Source organism: Leucoraja erinacea, chromosome 7 (assembly GCF_028641065.1).
Source record: "Leucoraja erinacea ecotype New England chromosome 7, Leri_hhj_1, whole genome shotgun sequence".
NCBI lineage: Eukaryota > Metazoa > Chordata > Chondrichthyes > Rajiformes > Rajidae > Leucoraja > Leucoraja erinaceus.
The window spans coordinates 33,581,654-33,607,169 of NC_073383.1; the positions used below are offsets into that span (position 1 = coordinate 33,581,654).

The window sequence follows — 25,516 nt, forward strand, 5'->3', positions numbered from 1 at the left end:
TTGATGTCTCGGTAGCAGTGTGAAAATTGGTAATGTAATCTACCTGGATTAGTATTGGTTTATTATTGTCACATGTACAGAGGTACAGTGAAAAAAATGTTTTACGAGCTACCCTGGCAAATCATATCATACATAGGTACTTTATTGTACTGCAAGAGAGAAAAAGAAACAGAATACAGAATGTAGTGTTAAGGCTGTAGAGAAAGTACAGGGAAAACAAATCAAGTGCCGCAACAAGGTAGATTAAGAGATCAGAAATTCATCCTTAGAACATAGAACATAGAACAGTGCAGCATTACACCAAGATCTTCAGCCCATAGTGTTTGCATCGAACATGATGCTGACCAGTTAAACTAATCTCATCTGACTGCACATGATCCACAACCTTCTATCCCTTGTGCTTTCATGTGCCTATCTAAAAGCCTCTTAAATGCCACTGTCATATCTGCCTCCACCACCACACCTGGCAATGCATTCTGCACCCCAACCATTCTCTGTGTAAATACACTTGTCACGCACATCGCTGTTAAACTCTACCCCTCTCACTTCATAGCTATGCCCTCTAGTGTTGGACATTTCCACCATGGGGAAAAATCTTCTACTTGATCTATCCCTCATAATTTTATATACTTTTTCTTATCAAATGAGAGTACGATAGCAGCAGGGAATAAATGTTCTCTAATCTGGTGACACGTGCTTTCACGTTTTGTATCAATGGGAGAAAGGAAAAGAAAGAATGACCAGGGTTTGAGTGGCCCTTGATTATGTTGACTGCTTTCCTGAAGCAGCATGAAGTGTAACGGGGGGAGTGGGTAGGGGAGATGAAAGGGAAAGGGGAGGGTGGAGGGGAATTTGTTGGGAGGGATGGAGAAGGGAGTTGGGCAGACTGGTTTGCATGATGGATATGTTAATAACTAATTTCTTGTGGTCTTGGGCTGAGCAGTTGCTGGATTGTAAAGAGCCTGTCCCACCAGCGACTGCATGTGTCAAGCAAGACCTAACGTGGTCGCTTGATCCGTACGGCCTCTCGGGGCCGGTCCCTCTTCGATCGCCAGAGCCGTATGGAGTTGTGCGGGGCTGGTCCCGACATCGCGCGGGACTCCGAAAAACTGACACTGTCCAGAAATTCCACGCGGCAACGGCCTGTCGGCCCGCAGCCGCATTGCGGCCGTACGCACCGCCTCGACGGGCGTACGCAGCGTCTGTACGCCGAACGCAGCGTCTTGACACCGTACGCGGCGTCTTGACGGCATACGCCTAGCGCGTGGCATTGCGCGATGACATCACCGCCCGGCATGCCGTTGCGTGGTGACGTAAACGCCCGACGCCAGGCGACGTCCAAATTCAGTTGGCCCGCTTCCTGCCCAGCTGATTGGTGAGTATGATGTCGGGACCAGCCCCGCACAACTCCAGTCGGCTCCGCGGTTGGAAGTGGGACCGGCCCCGCGAGGCCGTACGCCTCAAGTCACCACGTTTGGTCGCGCTAGACGCATGCAATCGCAAGCTGGTGGGACAGGCCCTTAAAGCTTTAGGCTAGGTTGCTTTCTCTGGTGCATCTATAAAAATTGTGTTGTTTGTGTGAAAAGTGTGATTTTTTTTTTTTAATGTTCTCTCTGGAGTTCTCTAACAAAGAGCTTGCACAAATGCAATAAACATTGTGGTTCTCATGGCCAATGTCATTCCCAAGTATGCTATGTGCAGAAAGATAAAGCAATGTTTTTGAAATGATCTCACTTGCATTTTAGATTGGTATAGAGAAGCAGTGCCAAGTTACCCATGAACAAAAGTTCTATCACTACTGTAAGAGAAGTCTTGCTATAAATTATTTAGACTTTAGAGTTGCAGTGCATAAACAGGCCCTTCGGCCCACCGAGTCTGCACCAATCAGTGATCATTCTGTACCAACACTATCCTACATACTAAGAGCAATTTACAATTTACAAAAAACAATCTACAAACCTTTACGGTTTCTGGAGTGTGGGAGGAAACTGGAGCACTTGGAGAAAACCCACACGGTCACAGGGAGAATATATCAACTCTGTACAGACAGCACCCATAGTAAGGATCGAACCCGAGTCTCTGGTGCTATAAGGCAGCAATTCAACCGCTGCGCCATTATGCTGCCCTAAGATGCCTGTCTTATTGGAAATTAGGAAAAATCTAACACAACACTAGAGTTAATCAGTAATTGACAGGAGCTTTATGCTTGACGTACGATTCCCTTTGGAAAGAGTCATTCGCTGTAATATGCAGATGTGCTCAAAGGCTACAGAAAACATTTAAAAACAGTGGAAACATTTTAATCAAAATTCAAAGTGCTGGAGAGACTTAGTGGGTCAGGCATCATTGGTGGAAGGAGTGGTTAGGCAACATTTTGGGTCGGACCCATCCAAAGACTGATTGCATAAGGGAGGGAAAAAGCTGGAAAAGAGAGGTGGGGATGGGACAAAGCCTGGCAAGTTCCCAGACTATAGGTGCTGTCTGTAAGGTGTTTGTACTCCCTGTGACTGAGTGGTTTTTCTCCGGGTGCTCTGGTTTCCTCCCACATTGCCTCTGGTGTGTAGGATGCAAAACTGGGATAACATATTGGTCAGTGCAGATTTAGTGGGCCGAAGGGCCTGTTTCCACGCTACATCTCTAAACTAAACTAAACTAAACAACAGGAGAGGGAGGCGGGGGGGGGAGGATGGATAATGGAGTTTAATGCAGATAAGCGCGAGGTTTTGCATTTTGGGAAGCATGACCTTCACAGTGAATGGTAGGCCCGTGGGGAGTGTTGCAGAACAGATTGATTTAGGAGTGCAGGTATATAGTTAATAGAAAGTGGTGTCACAGGTAGATAGGGTTGTAAAGAAGGCACTTGATACATTGGCCTTCATCAGTCAGGGTATTGAGTACAGGAGTTTCAACATTGTTACAGTTGTACAAGACGTTACAATAATATAAAATGGGATTGGTGTAGGATGGGGTGCCTAATGGTTGGTGTGGATTCTGTGGGCTGAAGGGTCGGTTTGGGTGCTGCGAGTGACTCTGACTGATTACTGTATTCATTTCTAGGATGTATGCAAACTGCAGTGGACCTGGTTTCAGCTTGCATTCAGACATTGTCATACCCTATATCACTCGTTATGGTTCTAAAGATCAAATTGAACACTATATTCCTCAGATGGTTTCTGGTAAATGTATTGGTGCCATTGCAATGACGGAACCTGGTGCCGGCAGGTAAACAATTTTAAATTAGCGGTTAGTTTTTCTGATGTTAAGCACATTATAGTCTAATCCAAAATGAAATAAATAATCTTTATCCCTCATTCATTAGATATGTTTCTTCCTCATAATAAATACTGCATTCCTTTCCAATTTCTCCTGAAGAAGCTGACTTTCACCGAGGTAATGATCCCTACTCTAACAGCCCTCCCACAACAGATGATCCATTTTCAGGTGCAACACAATTTAACCACAGGAGCGGTGAACTGAGGTTAGGAGAAGGAACGTTGACTAATGACAGCTAACCTAACATGGAATCCTTGGAACAACCCTGGTCTGATTCCCTTCAACTTTGCAACTGTTGGTAAAAGTTGAAGTTCCATTTTCCATTTGGGGAAACTCAATGCTGCTGTTCAGTTACAGCTTGATAAAGGCTGGGCAGTGTGTTCTGGGCACATGTTACTTCTAATGGTCATCTATATGCTGCATGTGTCAATCTGGTCACATGTTACTTTGGGTTTGAATTAATCTGTCTGAATTGAGCTTTCACCGTTGGTGACGCGACACCAGAGTTGCAGTCTAACAAAGAGGATTGTTACAAATACCAGCCTGAAAATGGTGCAGGTACTAGTTGATGCTCAGGTTTGACAACTTTGATTAAAAAATTAAGATACTTCCAGTAGTTGTTATTTCGTGCATGATTTCAATGGTAGCGCAAGCAGCTACAACTTTGCACAGGAGCCTCTTGAGACAAACACCCAAATAAAATTGAATCAAGATGCAATAACTGTACATACTGGAAAATAGATTTAAAAAAAAGAAATAGTAACACAGTATTTGTACAGAGAGAAACAGAGGTTAAATCTAAGAAAAACATATAAAGTGATTTTGCAGGGAAAGTGGCAGGGTGCGATTGGTGGAGTGTGGTGAGAACAAATGGAGTCCTTTGGTAGGGCTAGAGACCCACAGAGAGTGGCACGTGGAGGTGGTGCTGAAGGAGAGAGGGTGAATTACAGCTGATCTGTTTGGAGATGCTTGTTTTTCTCTTTCTTTTGTCATATTTCATCTCCCATTATTATTTAATTATTCATTACTATTCATGACTGAGAGAACTGCAGAGCTTTGATCTGATCTGTTAAACATGTTTTAAGTTGCAAGGGGAGGGGGGGGTGGGGATATGTCCTTGAAATAAATGTAATGCTAGGTGGATATCTACAGTGATTTCCTTGCAGCCAGAGAGAAACATGAGCTAACTCTGATTCATGTGCCCAAAACATCAAATGAAATAATACTCTTCTACCTGTAACTTGCCTGCCAAATACAAGCATTTAAAAAATAAGAGACAAGGCTCCCCATAACATGGTTCATTAACTTTAAAACTTGACTCTTTTCAGTGATTTACAAGGAATACGAACACATGCTAAAAATGTTGATGGTGACTGGATCCTCAATGGCAGCAAAGTAAGGAAGATTTCTTTTTTTAGTGCACGCAAAAATAATGCAATGGGTTTTTACTTTCTGCTTGATAATGATGAAGTGCAGCGATACACACATTTTGCACTTCAGGTGTTGATGAGCAGTGATGCCACAAAAAAAGATCTGATGTTTAACAATGAATTTGCTGACATTTCGAACTCTTTCAGACCACTTACGTTATTATAAGCACGTCAGATCACTTCATGTCCACATTAAACACCAACTTCAAATTTAGTTTTAATTTGTCTACAGAAAAGTAGGTCATTCTTTTACATTCCCATTTTACAATGCCTACTTTAACACACTCTCAATAGTTTATGATTCTATTATCACTGACATTTTCTTCCTTCTCTTCAATAATTTTATTGATTGTGACTGACTGACGTCTACAGCTCTGCCCTCATCAACCTTTTTGGTTACCTTGCTGTCCTTTAGTTCCCATGCTTTTCCTTACAGCTCTTCTTAAATAGAGGCACAATGTTTGTCACCCTCCATTCCTTTCAGCACCTCACGTATTTAACGATGATCCGTATATATCACAGCAGGGCAGCTGCAATTTCTTCTCTAGCTTCTGATAGTGTCCCTGGATTTATTTGATCAGGTCCAGGGTATTGGTCTACCTTCATACATTTTAGTACGTTCAGTACCACCTTGACCATAATACTGACTGTCCACAAGACACTTCCATTGACTGCCTCAAGTACAGGTGCACAACCTTTTATCCGAAAGCCTTGGGACCAGACACTTTTCGTAATTCAGAATTTGTTGGTCTTCGGAATGGAAATTTTTTTGCGTAGATTTTAATGGCTGGCTCAGTGGTAGAGTGCTCGGCTCATATCCGCAAGGTCGCGAGTTTGCGCCTTGATCCCGGCAGTTACTCGATCGCGAGTTTGAGTCTTCAATGTCGCTTTTTCTTGCAGAATAAATGTCTGTATGAAATGCAGTGTGTTGAATGAATTCCTCAATTTGTAAATGTGCCCGCAGGATTGAATCACCTCTCGCACTCATGTCACCCTAGCGGGGCTACATGCCCTTAGGCGGCCTAGCTGGGGGATTCTTGAATCCCCCAGCTAGGTTGCGGGTTTGCGCCTCGATCCTGGCAGTTACTCGGTCGCGAGTTTGAGTCTTCAATGTAGTTTTTTCATGCAGAATAAATGTTTGTATGAAATGCAGTGTAGGAGAGGTGTACTGACTGTGTGGGCAGAACTTTAGAAGTGATTGCCCACCAGTCTAAAAAGCCGCTGTGTCTCCCTGTCCCTGGGATAGCAGGGGCGATCAAACAGCACAATACCCCCCTCCAACTCCAGAGGAATCCTCTCCCGATGAGCCGCTACGGCGACAAGTGGCAGTTTGCCCACAGCCCGAGCTGCGCCACCCCAAGAACAAGACTACCTTGCACACCATCAGCTTCTGCCCCTACGTGTTCCTCTGGAGTTGGAACGGGGCTGGGCTGGAGTTACTGCTGGCTGTGGGTCTCTGGGATCTCCGTGCTTGCAGTGGGCCTGGGGGTCGCTGTCCCGTTGGTCCTGACGTCTCCGGCCACCGCCCTGGACTGGAGCTGAGACTGGGAACTGTACCGCCCTTGCCCCCTCCCTCTGCAACTGCAAACAACCCCACTCACCTGCAAGGGCGGTACAGTTCCCGGAGGATAGCAGGTGGCCGGAGACGTCAGGACCAACAGGAACCCGCTCCCCGATGGGCCCCTACGACGCCCCGAGCTGCGCCCCGTCATCCGCAACCCAGGTTCCTCTGTAGTTGGAGCGGGGCTGGGCTGGGCTGCTGTTGGCTGTGGGTCTCTGGGTTCTCCGTGCTTGCGGTGGACCTGGTGGTCGACGTCCAATTGGTCCTGACGTCTCTGGTGACTGCACTGACCTGCTGCCATCGCCGACGTGAAGACAGTACAAAAGCCCCCACACCGGTGCAATGAGCAAGGAGCTGGAGAGGGGAGGGAAGGGGTCACACACATGGCCGGGAAGCAGAGGGGTGTAGGTGGGGTGAAACTGAAGGGAGCGACAATCTGCTGCTGCCTGCACGCTGAGTTAAAACTGTGTATCGTGTCTACCGTGGGAACTTTTTAACTCAGCGGGCAGGTAGCAGCATATTGTCAATTATTAACCATCCCGCGCAATATACCCTCACCTTCTCTTTTATGGATGGGGATTTAGTTCCCCTTTTTTCGAGGACCGACCGGAGGTTCCGCTGTCACCTCTGCGGGCCGCCCTCGGTGAACGTCCTGTCTTCCTGTCCCTGGGATAGTAGGGGGCGATCAAACAGCACAATACCCCCCTCCCCCTCCAACTCCAGAGGAATCCGCTCCCCGATGGGCCGCTACGGCGACAAGTGGCAGTTCGCCCACAGCCCGAGCTGCGCGACCCCAAGAACAAGACGGCCCTTGCACACCATCAGCTTCTGCCCCTACGGTGAGCGTGTTCCTCTGGAGTTGGAACGGGGCTGGGCTGGAGTTGCTGATCTGGGATTTCTGTGCTTGCAGCAGGCCTGGTAATCAGTGTCCTGATGAGGGGGCGCAGCTCGGGGAACGGCTTCTGGTGGTCCTGACGTCTCCGGCCAGTTTGCAGTTTTCCTCTGGAGTTGGAACGGGGCTGGGCTGCTGCTGGCTGTGGGTCTCTGGGATCTCCGTGCTTGCAGTGGGCCTGGGGGTCGGTGTCCCGTTGGTCCTGACGTCTCCGGTGACTGGCACTGTGCTGCTAGCATCGCCGACTTGAAGACACTGCAAAGCCCCCGCGCCGGTGCAATGAGCGGGGAGCTGGAGAGGGGAGGGAAGGGGTCACACACATGGCCGGGAAGCAGAGGGGTGTAGGTGGGGTGAACTGAAGGGAGCGACAATCTGCTGCTGCCTGCCCGCTGAGTTAAAAAGTTCCCACTGTGTATCGTGAGTCTACCGTGGGAACTTTTTAACTCAGCGGGCAGACAGCAGCATATTGTCAATTATTAACCCTCCCGCGCAATATACCCTCACCTTCTCTTTTATGAATGGGGATTTAGTTCCCCTTTCTTCGAGGACCGACCGGAGGTTCCGCTGTCACCTCTGCGGGCCGCCTTCGGTGAACGTTTTCAAGGACCTTTCTTCAAGGACCGAAAAAATGTCCGCTATTCGGAGATTTTCGTTATTTGGATCTTCGGATAAAAGGTTGTGCACCTGTACTCTGATCTTCATGTCTTTCTCCACAGTAAAAACAGAGGAGAAATATTCATTGATTCTTTCAAGAGAGAGCTAGATAGGGCTCTTAAAGATAGCAGTCAGGGGATATGGGGAGAAGGCAGGAACGGGGTACTGATTGGGGATGATCAGCCATGATCATATTGAATGGTGGTGCTGGCTCGAAGAGTCGAATGGCCTACTCCTGCACCTATTGTCTATTGAGATCATTGCCCATCTTCAGTGGCTCCACACCGGCTACAACCTACGAGAACCTCCGACCTCCCGGCAACGCATTAGGACCTGGCGACCCACGTACGGCACGAGAATTCTCACTACTCTCCATGGCGGCTTCATTCTAGTCGGTGCTAATTTTTCAACATGTTGAAAAATTTGCGGTGCCCACTAGTTCCCAGAATGCGGGAACTCCTCGTGATCATGAAGGCGATTCCCCAGCAACCACTCGTGAACATGTGGCAACTGCAAAGTCTCCTGCAGTCGCCTAAAAAGTCCCCTACGTGGGACAGGCCCATTAGAGTATCTCCATTTAACAACAAATCTTTTATTGTAGGTTTTTATAACAAATGGCTGGATGTGTGATGTGGTCATTGTTGTAGCTGTGACAGATCCTCAGGCACATTCTCGAGCCCATGGGATAAGCCTGTTTCTTGTGGATAATGGTGTGAAGGGATTCATCAAAGGAAAGAAGCTGGAGAAAATTGGTTTGAAAGCACAGGTTAGTCTGTCTTTATTTAAACTTTTGAACATTTTTTAAATGGCAGTTTTCTCTAACTTTATTCGACTTCAGCATTATTAAGCAAGAACTCTAGTAGATACATTGGGAGCAGGTGTTATTGGGTAAGTTTATATCTGATTGGGAGTATTTTAAAAGCCAGTTGATAAAAGTTCCAGATTGACATATTCCATTAAGAATCTTAAGAAAGAATAAGAATCTTAAGAAAGAAATTAGAAAAGCTAAAAGAAGATATGAGGTTGCTTTGGCAAGTAAGGTGAAAGTCAATTCAAAGGGTTTCTACAGCTATATTAATAGCAAAAGGATAAGGAGGGATAAAATTGGTCCATTGGAGAGACAGAGTGGACAGCTATCTGCAGAGCCAAAAGAGATGGTGGAGATATTGAACAATTTTTTTTCTTCGGTATTCACCAAGGAGAAGGATATTGAATTATGTGAGGTAAGGGAAACTAGTAGAGTAGCTATGGATACTATGAGGTTCAAAGTAAAAGAAGTACTGACACTTTTGAAAAATATAAAAGTGGATAAGTCTCCAGGTCCTGACAGGATATTCCCTAGGACATTGAGGGAAGTTAGTGTAGAAATAGCCGGGGCTATGACAGAAATATTTCAAATGTCATTAGAAACGGGAATAGTCCCCGAGGATTGGCGTACTGCGCATGTTGTTCCATTGTTTAAAAAGGGTTCTAAGAGTAAACCTAGCAATTATTGACTTCAGTGGTGGGCAAATTAATGGAAAAGATACTTAGAGACAATATATATAAGCATCTAGATAAACAGGGTCTGATTAGGAACAGTCAACATGGATTTGTGCCTGGAAGGTCATGTTTGACTAATCTTCTTGAATTTTTTGAAGAGGTTACTAGGGAAATTGACGAGGGTAAAGCAGTGGATGTTGTCTATATGGACTTTAGTAAGGCCTTTGACAAGGTTCCTCATGGAAGGTTGGTTAAGAAGGTTCAACTGTTGGGTATAAATGCAGGAATAGCAAGATGGATTCAACAGTGGCTGAATGGGAGAAGCCAGAGGGTAATGGTGGATGGCTGTTTATCGGGTTGGAGGCAGGTGACTAGTGGGGTGCCTCGGGGATCTGTGTTTGGTCCTTTGTTGTTTGTCATGTACATCAATGATCTGGATGAAGGTGTGGTAAATTGGATTAGTAAGTATGCAGATGATACCAAGATAGGGGGTGTTGTGGATGATGAAGAGGATTTCCAAAGTCTACAGAGTGATTTAGGCCATTTGGAAAAATGGGCTGAAAGATGGCAGATGGAGTTTAATGCTGATAAATGTGAGGTGCTACACCTTGGCAGGACAAATCAAAATAGGACGTACATGGTAAATGGTAGGGAATTGAAGAATACAGTTGAACAGAGGGATCTGGGTATAACCGTGCATAGTTCCTTGAAGGTGGAATGTCATATAGATAGGGTGGTAAAGAAAGCTTTTGGTATGCTAGCCTTTATAAATCAGAGCATTGAGTATAGAAGCTGGGATGTAATGTTAAAATTGTACAAGGCATTGGTGAGGCCAAATCTGGAGTATGGTGTACAATTTTGGTCGCCAAATTATAGGAAGGATGTCAACAAAATAGAGAGAGTACAGAGGAGATTTACTAGAATGTTGCCTGGGTTTCAGCAACTAAGTTACAGAGAAAGGTTGAACAAGTTAGGGCTTTATTCTTTGGAGCGCAGAAGGTTAAGGGGGGACCTGATAGAGGTCTTTAAAATGATGAGAGGGATAGACTGAGTTGATGTTGACAAGCTTTTCCCTTTGAGAATAGGGAAGATTCAAACAAGAGGACATGACTTCAGAATTAAGGGACAGAAGTTTAGGGGTAATATGAGGGGGAACTTCTTTACGCAGAGAGTGGTGGCGGTGTGGAATGAGCTCCCAGTGGAAGTGGTGGAGGCAGGTTCATTGGTATCATTTAAAAATAAATTGGATAGGCATATGGATGAGAAGGGAATGGAGGGTTATGGTACGAGTGCAGGCAGGTGGGACTAAGGGGAAAAAAATTTGTTCGGCATGGACTTGTAGGGCCGAGATGGCCTGTTTCCGTGCTGTAATTGTTGTATGGTTGTATGGTTGTATTAAGATGGAGGGATAAGGATGGCAAAGTAATGAAATCTTAGATGACCAAAGAGGTGGTAAATTTTGTCAAAACAAAAAAAGAAGTGCATGCAATTTTTAAGAAGATTAAATCAGACTGTGCTTTTGAGGAATATAAACAAGGAGGAAAGAACTCAGTGGGCAAAGGGCCCTCAAAATGGTTTTGCCGATTGGATTAAAGAAAATCCCAGTTTTTTATACCTACTTTAAAATAGGAGAGTAACCAGGGAGAAGGTAGGACCGCTCAAGGAGAGAATTTGTGCTTGGAGTCTGGGGATGAAGTGAGATACTGAATGAGTGTTTTGCATTTATATTTACCAAGGAGAAAGACATGAGGCCATTGTGGAGAATACTAATAAACAAGTTTATGATTAAGGAGGAGGAGATGTTGGGGCTCTTGAAGAGTATGTGATAATCCCCAGGGCCTGATATTGCGAGAGGCAAGAGGGGAGATTGTAGGAGCCTTGGCAAAGATTTTTTGTGTATTTTCTAGCCACAGGTAAGGTCCCAGAGGACTGGAGAGTAGCTAATGTTGTTCCTTTGTTTAAAAAGGGACTGAGAGAATCCAGATAATTATAGGCCCGTGAGCTTTATGAAATCTATTGAAGACGACTGTTCATGATAGGATTTATTCCCAGGGAAGATAATGTGTTATTTAGGGACGGCCAGCATGGCTATGTACCAGTAGGCCACGTTTTACTAACATCATCAAATTTTTTTGAGGTGATGGTGATTGACCTCAAATAGGGCATTGGATGTGTGGATATTAGCAAGGCATTTGATAAAGTCTGCCATGGTAGGCTGATCCAGAAGATTAAAATGCACGGGATTAACGGTGATTTGGTGATCTGGATTCAGAACTCGTAGAGAACAGAGGATTGTGGAGGAAGGACAATATTTAGGCTGGAGGTCTGTGACCAATGGAGTTCCACATAGATGGGTTGGTTAGTAAGATTTTAGAATGACACCAAGATTGCTGGGGACTTGGACAGTGGGGACTGCTGTCAAAGTATACAGTGGGATATAGAACAGTTACAGAAATGGGTGGAGAAATTGCAGATGTAGTTTAATCTGCAAGTGTGAGATGTTGCACTTTGGCAGGTTGAATGTAAGGGGAAATATACAATTATAGCAAATCCATAGCTCCCTGAAAGTGGCAACACAGGTAGGGAGTGGTAAAGAAGGCATTTGGTATGCTTGCCTTGGTTGGTCTGGGCGTTGATTATAAGAATCAAGAAGTAATGATACATTTTTATGGGACTTTGTTTAGGCCGCGTTTGGAATATTGCATGTCATTCTGGTCACCCCAATACAGGAAGGATGTGGAAGCTTTAGAAAACGTGCAAAGGTGGTTTATAAATTGCCTGGATTGGTGCATATTACCTACAAGGAGAGGTTGGACGGACTTGGATTGTTTTCCTCTATTGGAGGCTGAGGGGAGACCTGATAAAATAATGTAAAACAATGAAATGCATTGATAGGGTACAGTCAGTTGTGGCGGTGGAGGCTGATAATATCCCACAATATCCGGCAGTGGCGGCGCTGTTAACAGCTGCGGCTCGCCTGCAGTCCGTCTGTCTACTTTTTTCTGTTGTTTTTTGTTGTTGTCTTGTTTTGGTTAAGTTTTAGTTTGTTGGGTTGTGTTAGATGGGGGGTGAAACATGTTCTCTGTCTCTTCCTTCGGGGGAATGCGACTTTTTCGTGTCGTATCCCCCTTCTCTGCCTCCGTCTGCGCTGAGGCCTAATGGCGGAGCTGGCGGCCTCCAACCTGCGACCGACCCCGAGGCTCCGGAGGCAGAGCCAGCCAGGACTCACCAACGAGAGGCTGGCTGTCTTCGGGGCTAAGGCAGCGGTGGCCCGACTTGCTGGTGCGGCGTTCTGGCCTTCTGGCCTTCGAGCTGATGCAGCGGGGCTCGGAGCGGAGACTGCGGGACCCGGAGCGGAGACTGCGGGACCCGGAGCTGGGGCGGCGGCCCGGAGCTGGGACATCGGACCGGAGTGGAGACTGCGTGACCCGGAGCTGGGGCGGCGGCCTGCAGCTGGGGCGGCGCCCTGGAGCGGAGACTGTGGGACCTGGAGCGGGGGTGGCGGCCTGGAGCGGGCTACCGGAGCGGGGGTGACGGCCTGCGGGACCCGGAGCGGGGGTGGCGGCGGCGGAGACTACCGGACCTGGGGCGGGGGTGGCGGCCTGGAGTGGAGACTGCGGGACCTGGAGCGGGGGCGGCGGCCTGGAGCGGAGACTGCGGGACCTGGAGCGGAGCTGGGGCGGCGGCCCGGAGCGGAGACTGCGGGACCCGGAGCTGGGGCGGCGGCCTGGAGCGGAGACTGCGGGACCTGGAGCTGGAGCTGGGGCGGCAGCCCGGAGCTGATGCTGTGGCGGGCCGTCTCGGAGCGGAGACGGCGTTCCGGCTTTCGGCGGCGGCGACATCACCACGGAGGTCCGCTGGACTGGAGAGCGGCATCTTCGGCCTGGATCGATCGCCTCAGCGCAGAGGGAGAACAAGGAGGGAAGAGACGGAGACTAAGACTTTGCCTCCATCACAGTGAGGATGTGCTTGGTGAACTCACTGTGGTGGATGTTTAATTTGTGTTTATTGTATGTTTTGTTATTATTGATTCTGTGTATGACTGCAGGCAACATAATTTCGTTCAGACCGAAAGGTCTGAATGACAATAAAGGATCTATCTATAAGATACATATGGTAAAGAAGGCATATAGGTATGCTTGCCTTCATTGCTAGGTGCATTGAGTACAAGTGTCAGGAAGTTATGATGCAGCTCTATAGGACTTTGGCTAGGACACATTTGGAATATTGCGTGCAGTTCTGATCGCCCCATTACAGGAAAGATCTGGAAGGGTGCAGAGGTGGTTTACCGAAATGCTGCCTGGATTAGAGGGCTTCCGCTACAGGGAGAAGTTGGATAGACTTGGATAGTTTTCTCTGAAATGTCAGCGGTTGAGGGGAGACTTGATATAAAATTATAAAACTAGTATATAAAATTACAGGAGGCATAGGTAGCATAGAAAATTAGAACCTTTTTTTCCCCAGAGTGGAAATGTCAAACACTAGAGGGAATAGTTACAAAGTGAGAGGGAGATGTATAATGGAGATGTGCGGGGCATGTTTTTTACATAGAGGCTATGGAGGCCTGGAACTCATTGCCAGGGGTGGTAGTGGAGGCAGATACGATAGTGGCTTTTGGATAGCCACATGAAAATGCAGGGAATAGATGGATATGAATCATGTGCACGCAGAAGAGATTGGTTCAGCTAGGCATCATGTTTGGTACACAAATTGAGGCACAAAGTGCACGTGCTGTGTTGTACTTTTCTATGTTCTAGAATCCAGTTTTTAATCCTGATAAGAGCAAGGTGAGGCTTTTTTGGAGGAATCACAGGAGTAGGACATACACCATGAATGATAATGCACTACAGAGTATAAGGGAGTTTGGCATTCCGAAAAACGCAAAGAATCAAGGGATTTGTCAAAGGTCGAACGCTATAAAGAAAAATAGAATTAAGCGCTGTAATAGAAACATAGAAAATAGGTGCAGGAGTAGGCCATTCGGTCCTTCGAACCTGCACCGCCATTCAATATGATCATGGCTGATCATCCAACTCAATATCCTGTACCTGCCCTCTCCATACCCCCTGATCCCTTTAGCCACAGGGGCCACATCTAACTCCCTCTTAAATATAGCCAATGAACTGGCATCAACTACGTTCTGTGGCAGAGAATTCCACAGATTCACCACTCTCTGTGTGAAAAATGTTTTTCTCATCTCGGTCCTAAAAGACTTCCTCCTTATCCTTAAACTGTGACCCCTTGTTCTGGACTTCCCCAACATCGGGAACAATCTTCCTGCAATCTTCCTAGCCTGTCCAACCCCTTAAGAATTTTGTAAGTTTCTATAAGATCCCCCCTCAATCTTCTAAATTCTAGCGAGTACAAGCCGAGTCTATCCAGTCTTTCTTCATATGAAAGTCCGGACATCCCAGGAATCAGTCTGGTGAACCTCTGTACTCCCTCTATGGCAAGAATGTCTTTCCTCAGATTAGGAGACCAAAACTGTACACAATACTCCAGGTGTGGTCTCACCGAGACCCTGTACAACTGCAGTAGAACCTCCCTGCTCCTATACTCAAATCCCTTTGCTATGAATGCTAACATACCATTCGCTTTCTTCACTGCCTGCTGCACCTGCATGCCTACTTTCAATGACTGGTGTACCATGACACCCAGGTCTCGCTGCATCTCCCCTTTTCCTAATCCGCCACCATTCAGAAATGGTCTACTTTCCTGTTTTTGCCACCAAAGTGAATAACCTCACTTTGATCCACATTATACTGCATCTGCCATGCATTTGCCCACTCACCCAACCTGTCCAAGTCACCTTGCAGTCTCCTAGCATCCTCCTCACAGCTAACACTGCCCCCAGCTTCATGTCATCCGCAAACCTGGAGATGTTGCATTCAATTCCCTCGTCCAAATCATTAATATATATTGTAAATAGCTGGGGTCCCAGCACCGAGCCTTGCAGTACCCCACTAGTCACTGCCTGCCATTGTGAAAAGAACCGTTTACTCCTACTGTTTGCTTCCTGTCTGCCAGCTAGTTCTCTATTCACATCAATACTGAACCCCCAATACCATGTGTTTAAGTTTGCATACCAATCTCTTATGTGGGACCTTGTCGAAAGCCTTCTGAAAGTCCAGATATAACACATCCATTGGTTCTCCCTTATCCACTCTACTAGTTACATCCTCGAAAAATTCTATAAGATTTGTCGGACATGATTTACCTTTCATAAATCCATGCAGACTTTGTCCAATGATTTCACAACTTTCCAAATGTGCTGCTATCCCATCTTTAATAACTGACTCTAGCAATTTCCCTACTACGATGTTAGACTAACTGTTCTGTAATTCCCCATTTTCTCTCTCCCTCCATTTTTAATAAGTGGGGTTACATTAGCTACCCTCCAATCCTCAGGAACTACTTCAGAATCTAAAGAGTTTTGAAAAGTTAGCACTAATGCATCCACTATGGATGCACAGAAGGGACATGTTGGCGTTGGAAAGGGTCCAGAGGAGGTTTATGAGAATGATTCCGGGGATGATTGGGTTAAGGTATGATGAGTGTTTGATAGCCCTGGGCCTGCACTCACTGGTGTTTAGAATGATGGGAGACCTCATTGAAACTTACCGAATAATGGAGGGCCTGGACAAAGAGGATGTTCCCTCCAGAAGACATAGTCTCAGAATAAAAGGATGTGCCTTTAGAAAGGAGATGAGGAGGAATTTCTTTAGCCAGAGGCTGGCGAATCAGTGGAATTTATTGCCACAGACAACTGTAGAGGCCAAATCTTTGAAGCGGAGATTGACAGGTTGTTGATTAGTAAGGGTGTCAAATAGATCAGCCATGGTTGAATGGTAGAGTGGACCTGATGGGAAGCATTACAAAATTCTGCTCCTATTACTTATTAACTTCTAAGGACCTCGCTCGCCCATCTCCTTTGGCACCACACGGAAATTACTGCTTTGGATTCTAAGGGGCCCAATTCTCTAGTTACTCTCTTTCCCTTAATGATAACATTTATTTGGTTTTTCCTTAATATTAGTGCAATCTCCTGCCTCCTTTTTGCCCTGCAGATTTCTGTCTTAAGTATGTACCTCAATTCCCAAAACGCTTCCAGAGATAAATTTAATCCCAGCTGCCTAAACCTGTCCAATGCCCCATTCTTTTTCCTGACCAGTGCTTCAATTACTCTGAACATCCAAGCTTCCTTGCACCCACATGCCTTGCCCTTCACTCTTAACAAGAACATGCATGCCTGAACTCTATCACACTTTAAACAAAATATCCCACTTTCCAGGCGTTCCTTTGTCTGCAAACATCCTACTCCAATCAATTTGATTGAGTTCCTGTCTAATAGCATAAAAGTTGGCCTTTCCCCAATTCAGAACTTTTACTTGCATTTATCTGCCTTTATCCACAGCTGTTTTAAAGCTAATGGACCAGTTGGTTGCTTGTCCCAAAATTCTCACCAACGAATACATCAGTCACTTGTCCATCCCAATTTCCTAAGAGTAGATCAAGCTTTGCCCGCTTCCTTTGAGGGCCCTCTACATATTGCCTGTGGAAAGTTTCCAGGCGTTCCTTTGCCTGCCAACAATCTACTCCAATCAACTCGAGTGAGTTCCTGTCCAATATTGTCAAAGTTGGTCTTTCCCTAATTCAAACGTTCCTGAACACATTTAACAAATTCTGCCCTGTTGATGTGCAGAATACTAGTGCGCAATGGGAAATTTGAGATTAAGAAAGAGGAAATGTTGATGCTGTTGAAGAGCTTTAAGGTGGATAAATCTCCAGGATCTGATAGGATTTATCCCAGGTTATCGAGCTAGGCAAGGGAGAAGATAGCAGAAGTCTTGACGAAGATCTTTGCATCTTCACCAGCAACAGGACTGGACAATTGCTAATTTTATTCTTTTATTTATGAAGGAAAATAGAAAGAATTGGGAATTATAGGCTGGTCTGTAGTGGGGGTTATTGGAGAGGATTGGTTGGTATAGGAATTACCCCCATTTGGAAGAGAATGGGATAATTAGGGACAGTCAGCATGGCTTTGTACATGGCTGGGCACGTCTTACCAATCGTGTTTTTTCAGGAGGTGACAAAGGTGATCACGAAAGGTAGGACAGCGGATGTTGACAACATAGATTTTAGTAAGGCATTTGACAAAGTCCACCCTGGTGAGATGATCCAGTAGATTAAGATGCACGGGATTAACAGTGACAGTCGTATATATTCAGAACTGGCTTACTGATAGAAGACTGATTGTAGTGGTGGATGGACAATATTCAGGCTGGAAGTTTGTGACCAGTGGAGTTCTGCAGGGATCTATGCCAGGACTCTGCTGTTTGTGATATATATAAATTAGTTGGACATAGACGTAGATGGGTTGGTTAATAATTTTGCTGATGATGCCAAGATTGCTGGAGTTGGAGACTGTGAGGAAAGCTGTTAATGTATACAGTGGGTTATAGATCAATTCCAAAAATGGGCAGATAAATAGGAGATCGAGTTTAATCCAAGAAAGTGTGAGATGCTGCACTTTGGAAAGAAAATATACAATGAATGGAATTACAGCAATGATATGTTGTGTGATCTTGGGCTCGAAGTTCCTAATTCTCTGAAAGTGGAAATACAATTAGATAGTGTGGTAAAGTAGGCACATGGTGTGTTTACTTTTATGTCAGGAAATTGAGTATAAGTGTTAGTAATATTGATGCAGCTTTATGGGACTATGGTTAGGCCACATTTGCAGTGTTGCATGCACTTCTGATCGCCCCATTACAGGAATGATGTGGAGGCTTCAGAAATGGTGCAGAGGGGGTTTACTAGAATGATGTGTGGATTAAGAGTTATTAGTTACTCGGAGAGGTTGAATAGATTTGGATTGTTTTCTCTGGAACTTCAGAGGTTGAGGGGTGATAAACTTGACTTGACTTGACCTGACAGAAGTATACAAAAAAAACTCTTCACATGACAATAAATCAAACTAAACTAAACTAAAACTATGAGAGGCATCGATTGAGTAGACAGTCAGAACCCTTTTCTCAGGATGGAAAAATCAACTGCTAGAGGGACTGGCTTTAAGGTGAGAGGGGCAAAGATGAGCGAAACAAGTTTTTTTTTTTTTTACCTAAAAGATGGTGGATGATTACCAGAGCCAAGATCCTTTCTCACCACTGTACTGATCTCATCCCTCATTAGCTGTTTCATCTTTTTCCTTTTTGCCCATCATTCCTGAATGCCATATCCTGGAACATCCAGCTTTGGTTACCTTGTAGCCATGATTTTGTGATACCAAGTAATCATGCCTGCTTATTTCCTTCGTTGATGAATCTAAAGACACATAGTTTCTTTCAGGGCAAAGGGCCGCCCATTTGTGACTCAGATGCAGAAGATCATTAATTTCTTTGGAATTGCCTGTTCACCTGAGCTGTGATTGCAGTTAATTTGTATGTTGAAGTGTCTGATTTTTGATTATTTTTGAAAATATTTGATTATAGTTAGGTAATAAAATAACTACTTGTTAAATGTTTACTCAAATGTTTCTCCATTGGAGTTTTTTTGTCTCTTCTTTGTGAATGTTGAATATTTCTGTCTCTTCTTTGCGAATGTTGAATATTGTCCAACAGCATGGACCTTTATTGATAGTCACTGCGGTATGGAAAAGGTAAAGGCGCTGAAAGTTGTGCTGCTTTGATGTGTCATGAAATTGTCCTTGTTCTTCCTAAATCAGGACACAGCTGAGCTCTTCTTTGAGGATGTCCGCTTGCCTGCAAATGCTCTACTGGGGAAAGCTAATAAAGGATTCTACTACTTAATGAATGATCTGCCACAGGTAACATCTAAATATATATGTTATTGCAGATTTGACAATTTATCTCCTTTTAGTATTCCAATGTACATGTTGACAGGTTTTGCTTATTGTCACATTTATGTGTTGAAACATAAAATTCAGTCATTGAAAGGCCCATATTATAGACCACTAGCCTAGAATAATGCAGCTGCCTTATCTCTTGCTAATTGAGATCCACTGGTTCAGCACAAAACTATGTAATTAGGGAAAGATCAGGACAGAATCAGCAGGATGGGCCATGGTGATCTATTGGTGACAAGTGGGTGACTTGGAAAATGTGACCTACAAAGTGCTTCCAGTATGTTTAATGACAATTTTCAGAATCTGTGTTATTTTGTGATTAAATGGTGCACTTCAAGTATACTTGAGTAGTGCACTGGGTTATGCCTTTGCCCACCAGCATTAGGGGCGGAGCTGACTTTGTTGTTAAATTGGTATGGGAACAAAGTGATCTGTAGTGAGAACTCCTGAGTTTCTTCTGCTGTTCCTTCCCATTACATTGCACGTAATAGCCAGTTTCTAGACTTTTCCAGCTAGAAATTGTAAGCTTTAGTTCCAGAACCACATTGATGTGGATGAGTGGTCTACTGGGTATTGCTGCATCATGCTATTACTGGCCTTGATTGCCCATGTAAAATAACAAATTAGAATTTTGCCAGGTTCATTAGATTGGGGTTGCGGAAGGAAAAATCAGCCAAACTACCATTTTGGTTTAGTCATTTGGTCCTAGAACACAGGTAGAAAAAAGAATCGGGCTTATCAAGGTTACCTTCCCATATTTGTTTAAGACCTGCTAGATGCATTACCATTTTGGGGTAAATGCCACTCTCTACCAGGAGATGCCAACTCATCAATGCCGACCAAGATGCCCTATCCCTAACCTAGTCCCATTTACCTGTGTGTGGCCATATCCCTCTAAACCCTTCCTATCCATGTACCTGTCCAAATGTCTATTAAATGTTGTTATTGTACGTGCCTCAACTTTTGGCAACACATTCCATATACCCATCCATGTGTGAAAATGTTGCCCATCAGGTTCATATTAAATCTTTCCTCTCATACCTTACACCTATGTCCTTTACTTCTTAACTCACTTACCCAGGGAAAATGACCCTGTGCATTCACCCTATCTATTTCCCTCATTATGTTATACACCTTTATAAGATCACTCTTCAGCAGGGTGGTGCAGTGGTAGAGTTGCTGCTTCACGGGGCCAGAGAACCGGGTTCGATCCTGACCTCGGATACTGTCTGTACGGAGTTTGCAAGCGGTATATGAGGTGCAGTTTTTCAAGTTTTGTTAAAATGGGAAGAAATGTTAAAATGGTTAGCAACTGGGAGCTCCAGCTAGCTTTGATGGACAGAGTGCAAATGTTTGGTGAAACTGTCGCTTCGTCTATGCTTGGTCTCGCAGATGTAAACGTGGCCCCACCACCCAGTCACCCTTCTCCCTTTTCTGCGCGTACACTCCTTTCCAATCCCATCATCCCATATTTCCTTTTGTCCCCCTTTCTCCACCCCCTGTCCCATTCCACCCATATCTCTCCCTCCAGCTTTACATTTCACTCCTTTGCTTATCTGACATCTTTTAGTCTCGTTTTCACCTTGAGTCTTTTACTATCGTAGGAAGTGTCCATCAGTCAGGCCTTGGTGTCCGGAGGTGACCTGCATTAAAATACCAAATATAATCATGACAAAATGACGCTGTTTGAAACACATTTGACCCTGTGTAATTAAAGGAAAGATTGCTCATCGCTGACATGGCGCTTGCCAGCTGTGAATTCATGTTTGAAGAAACAAGAAAGTATGTGAAACAGAGGAAGGCCTTTGGAAAAACAATTGCTGATTTACAGGTGAGTTTACATTCTTTGGCACGGCAAAAAAAAAATTAGAACTGTTTGAAAAGCTTGTATGAGCCAACTGAATAGGATATAACAAACTGATTGCCATCACAGAAACATAGAAAATAGGTGCAGGAGTAGGCCATTCCGTCATTCGAGCCTGCACCGCCATTCAATATGATCATGGCTGATCATCCAACTCAGTATCCTGTACCTGCCTTCTCTCCATACCCGCTGATCCCTTTAGCCACAAGGGCCACATCTAACTCCCTCTTAAATATAGCCAATGAACTGGCCTCAACTACCTTCTATGGCAGAGAATTCCAGAGATTCACCGCTCTCTGTGAAAAATGTTCAATTTGTGTTCAAAAATCACAATAATAAAACCTCATGCAGTTATCAATGTGAAAAGTAAAGAAAGTAGTAAATGGAACATAGAACAATTCAGCCTACAATGTTTGTGCCGAACATGATGCCTAGCTGCACTCGTCGCTTCTGCTGAGGGGAGCAGGTAAATGGGAACTGCAGCTTCCCCTCCACGGTACACTCTATCTTGAAATGGAAATATATAAAGTTAGCCCTTCTAAATCATTGAACTTCTTGCCCCAAAAGCACAGTGGGAATGTCTTCACTTGAAGGACTGATCAGGGAGAAGCCTCATGTTGATCTTCTTCAGGGAAATTAGGGATGGGCAATAAACGCTGGCCTTGCCATCAAAGCCTCGCTGCCAAAGGTGAATGTACAAAATGGTGGTTAACCTGAGGCAAATAGCACCTGAAACTCCAAAGACTTTCAATCAAATACAAGGGCAGGGGTGGAATGGAATACCCTCCACTTGACTAGATCAATGCGGCTCTAATAACACTTGAGTTTGACACTGTCCAGGACAAAGCATCCGCTTGATTGGCACCTTTACAACCACATAAAACATTCATTCCCTCCACCACTACATATAGTTAGCTACAGGGCGCCTGCCTCATCTACAACACCGCAGTTACTTGCCTAGGCACTGCCACCGCACTTCCTAGGGCAGCCTTTATCACCAAGAAGCGCAAGGACAGCTGGTGCATGGGAACACGATCATCTATAGGTCGCTCGTCACGTTGCACATCAACCTTGGATATGTGTCATTGATCCATCATCATCCTGACTCACATAAAATCTTGGACCTCCACCCCCCCCCCCCCCCCCATCAGAACCATGGGAAACCTCCAGAAGAAGGGATGAGATAGATCAAGGAGGATGCCCATCGCCTCCTTCCTGAAGGCAGCGAAGAATGGGCAATACATGACGTGCTGGTGACATGCAGGTCTCCAAAAAGAAATAATTACAAATAACCTGGCCTTTATTTCAAGGCTATTTCATTGCAGAAGGTAACATCATCAACCTTGTTCTTAAACAACATACACTATGGCCGAAAAGTCCATGTAGATGTTAAAGCAAAGGATCTGACAGACGCAAACTTGATTCTCGAACATTACAAGCTTTAATCGTTCAAGAAGGTCTTGAAGTATTGATGATTATTGTACAATTCCAGCAGTATAATACATTTGACCCAGCAGGGAACAAGCTAATGCAATAAAGCATGACAAAATACTTCTATAATATTGTTTATATATCCTGTTAGAATTTAAATATTGGGGTTGCTACTTTATGCACTCCCCTGCATCAGGCACTCCAAAGTCTCTTGTTCCTTGAATTCTTAACATGAAGTGTTGCAATGAGCAATTCTATAAACTGTAAAGCATATAATATTAGACATGATGTGCTGGAGTAAATCAGTGGGTCAGGCAGCATCTCTGGGGTAGAAAAGGTCGGGGCCATTCACAATATTGCTACTTTTATCAGTAGTTGGTGACACTTAGACATTTTTCATTCCTCATAAAATTTAAAATCCAACCTCATGAATATTCACGGTACTTTGCTATCTTATCATGATATGTAAGATGGACAGGATGTTCCTGTTCCTTCACTTGTAGACTGTGCAGCATAAATTGGCGGAAATAAAGACCCAGGCTTGTGTGGGCCGTGCATTTCGTCGATAGTTGCCTGGGGTTGCATATGGAGCAGCGACTAGATTCTGCTACTGCTTCCATGGCCAAATACTGGTATTTATACTACATTACTTTTTGTGCTTCAATAGTCTGCTTTAATGTAAAACATAATTAATATTGTTGAAGTTTGCTCTAGTTTGCCTTTTAATGTTCACAGTATGCTCTTATCAGTTTTTAGTTTTATTGAATTATCATAGGCATGCATTTTACTGATGTTGGCCTGTCATTTGTATTCATGACTCACCTCCCGCTTTCCTCCATTCTTGCCTTTGCCAAATCGGGTCTTGATTATTCTGACTGTCCTGGAATTAAGCAGTAATGCCCTGAGCAACAATTAGGCCTTAAACACTGAACTGCATGAAATGTTTCGGCCTTGCCACAAAGCATCCTCCTGTAGCCTTTGACAGTCATAGTCATATAGCATGGAAACAGGCCCTTATGCCCAACTTGCAAATGCCGGCCAAAATACCCCATCTACACTAGGCCCACGTGCCTGCATTTAGCCCATATATCTTTCTAAAACTTTCCTATCCATGTACCTGTCCAAATGTCCTTTTGTGATATTACCTGCCTCAACTACCTCCTCAACAGCTCTGTTATACTTCTCTTTTATTTTTAGTTGTTTTCAGTCAACTTAGTTCCTCGTGCAGTTATATTATGTATCTTCTCCAGTACAACAGTTCTGGTGGTGGGGGTTGGCGATGGGTGGGGCGAAGGATTGTGTTTGGTTTGCTTAGTTTATTTTATTGCCACAGAGGGCAGCACAGTGGTGCAGCGGTAGTGTTGCTGCCTTTTAGCACCAGAGATCTAGGTTTGATCCTGGTTACAGGTACTGTCTGTACGGAGTTTGTACGTTCTTCCTGTGACCGCGTAGGTTTTCCTTGGGTGCTCTGGATTCCTTCCACATCTCAAAGACATGCAGGTTTGGAGGCTAATTGGCTTCTAAATGTTCCCTAGTGTGCAGGATAGAATTGTATATGGGTGATCATGGTCAGCATGGACTTGGTGGGTTGAAGAGCCTGTTTTCACACTGTATTTCTAAACCTGACTGAGGTACAGTGAAAGGCTTTTGTTGCATGCTATTCAGTCAAAGAAAAGACTATGATAATTACAATCAGCTGTCCAAGGGCACAACATTTAGTGCAAGGTAAAGTCTGATTAAAGGTGGTAGCTTAAAGGTGGTATCTAATGAGCTAGATGGGAGGTCAGGACTGCACTCTAGCTGGTGAGAGGACCGTTCAGTTGAGAAGAAAGTGTCTCTGAATCTGGAGGTATGCATTTTCAAACATCTGTACCTCGTGCCTGATGGGAGAAGGGGAGAAGAGCGAGTGACCAGGGTGAGACTGGTCTTTGATTATGATGGTGGTCTTGCCGAGGCAGCGTGAAGTATTAACAGTCAGTGGAAGGGAGGTTGGTTTGTGTGATGGTTTGCACTACGTCCACAACTGCAATTTCTTGCGGTTTTGGATGGAGCTGTTGCCAAAGCAAGCTGTGATGCATCCCAGTAAAGTGCTTTATACGGTGCATCTATAGACGTTGGTGAGGGTTGTTGGGAACATGCCAAACTTCCTAAGCTTTCTAAGGAAATAGAAGCATTGATGTGCTTTCTTGGCCATAGCTTCGTTGTAGCTGGTCCAGGACAAATTGGTGGAGAAATTTTTCCTAAGAACTTGAAGCATTCAACCATCTCCATTTTGGCGCCATCAATGTATACAGACCCATGTGTACTGCTTGCTTGCTGAAGTCAATCACAACCTCATCTGTCTTTCTGTCTTGCTGACACTGAGGGAGAGGTGAAGAGTAATGGCTAAGTTAAAGTATTCTCTCTGGTTGAATATATGGAAGACAATGTTAGTTCACTCTCAGGTCAAATAAAGGCATTTCATTTTCATTTCGCCACCGTATATGTTCTCAGCTATGAAGTCTAGCCAAGAGTACAGGATGGGTTTGGGGCCTGGTAAGAGAAAATGGACAAAATTGAGACATTTGGTGATGCTGTAGAATGATTTGCTGGTCTTGGTATAATTGTAGTATAACTGGTTTTGGATTTGGATTTGCAACTTAGGGGCGGAACAGTGACACAGCGGTAGAGACCAGAATTTGATCCTGAGTAGGAGTGCTGTCTGTACGGAGTTTGTACGTTCTCCCTGTGACTGCGTGGGTTTTCTCCGCCTGCTCCAATTTCCTCCCACATTCCAATCACGTGCAATTTTGTAGGTTAATTGGCCCTAATGTCCAGGTGCAGGCTCGGCGGGCCAAAGGGCCTGTTTCGACACGGTATCCCTAAACTAAACTAAACTAAGAATAATGCATGCATTTATATTTTTTAATAAAGGATGTCTGAGCTCCAGAATATTGTAGCCAACCAGTGTCTCCAACTCCACGGTGGATCTGGATATATGTGGGAATACCCAATTGCTAAGTAAGTTCTCATTTATGTGATTATCAGCAGTTGATTTAAGGGGATAAGTTTGTGCAGAAGA

At 44.7% G+C, this 25,516-nt stretch overlaps 1 protein-coding gene across 1 annotated transcript in view; it reads left to right on the top strand.

Moving 5' to 3' along the window:
- Positions 1-25,516, top strand: part of acadl (acyl-CoA dehydrogenase long chain) — a 44,612-nt gene that overhangs the window by 15,391 nt on the left and 3,705 nt on the right. The window contains 8 exon segments of the mRNA XM_055638184.1: positions 3,058-3,222; positions 4,602-4,668; positions 8,412-8,576; positions 19,020-19,121; positions 20,878-20,991; positions 22,959-23,012; positions 23,014-23,087; positions 25,369-25,455. Of these exon segments, the coding sequence (XP_055494159.1) occupies positions 3,058-3,222; positions 4,602-4,668; positions 8,412-8,576; positions 19,020-19,121; positions 20,878-20,991; positions 22,959-23,012; positions 23,014-23,087; positions 25,369-25,455 (828 nt within the window).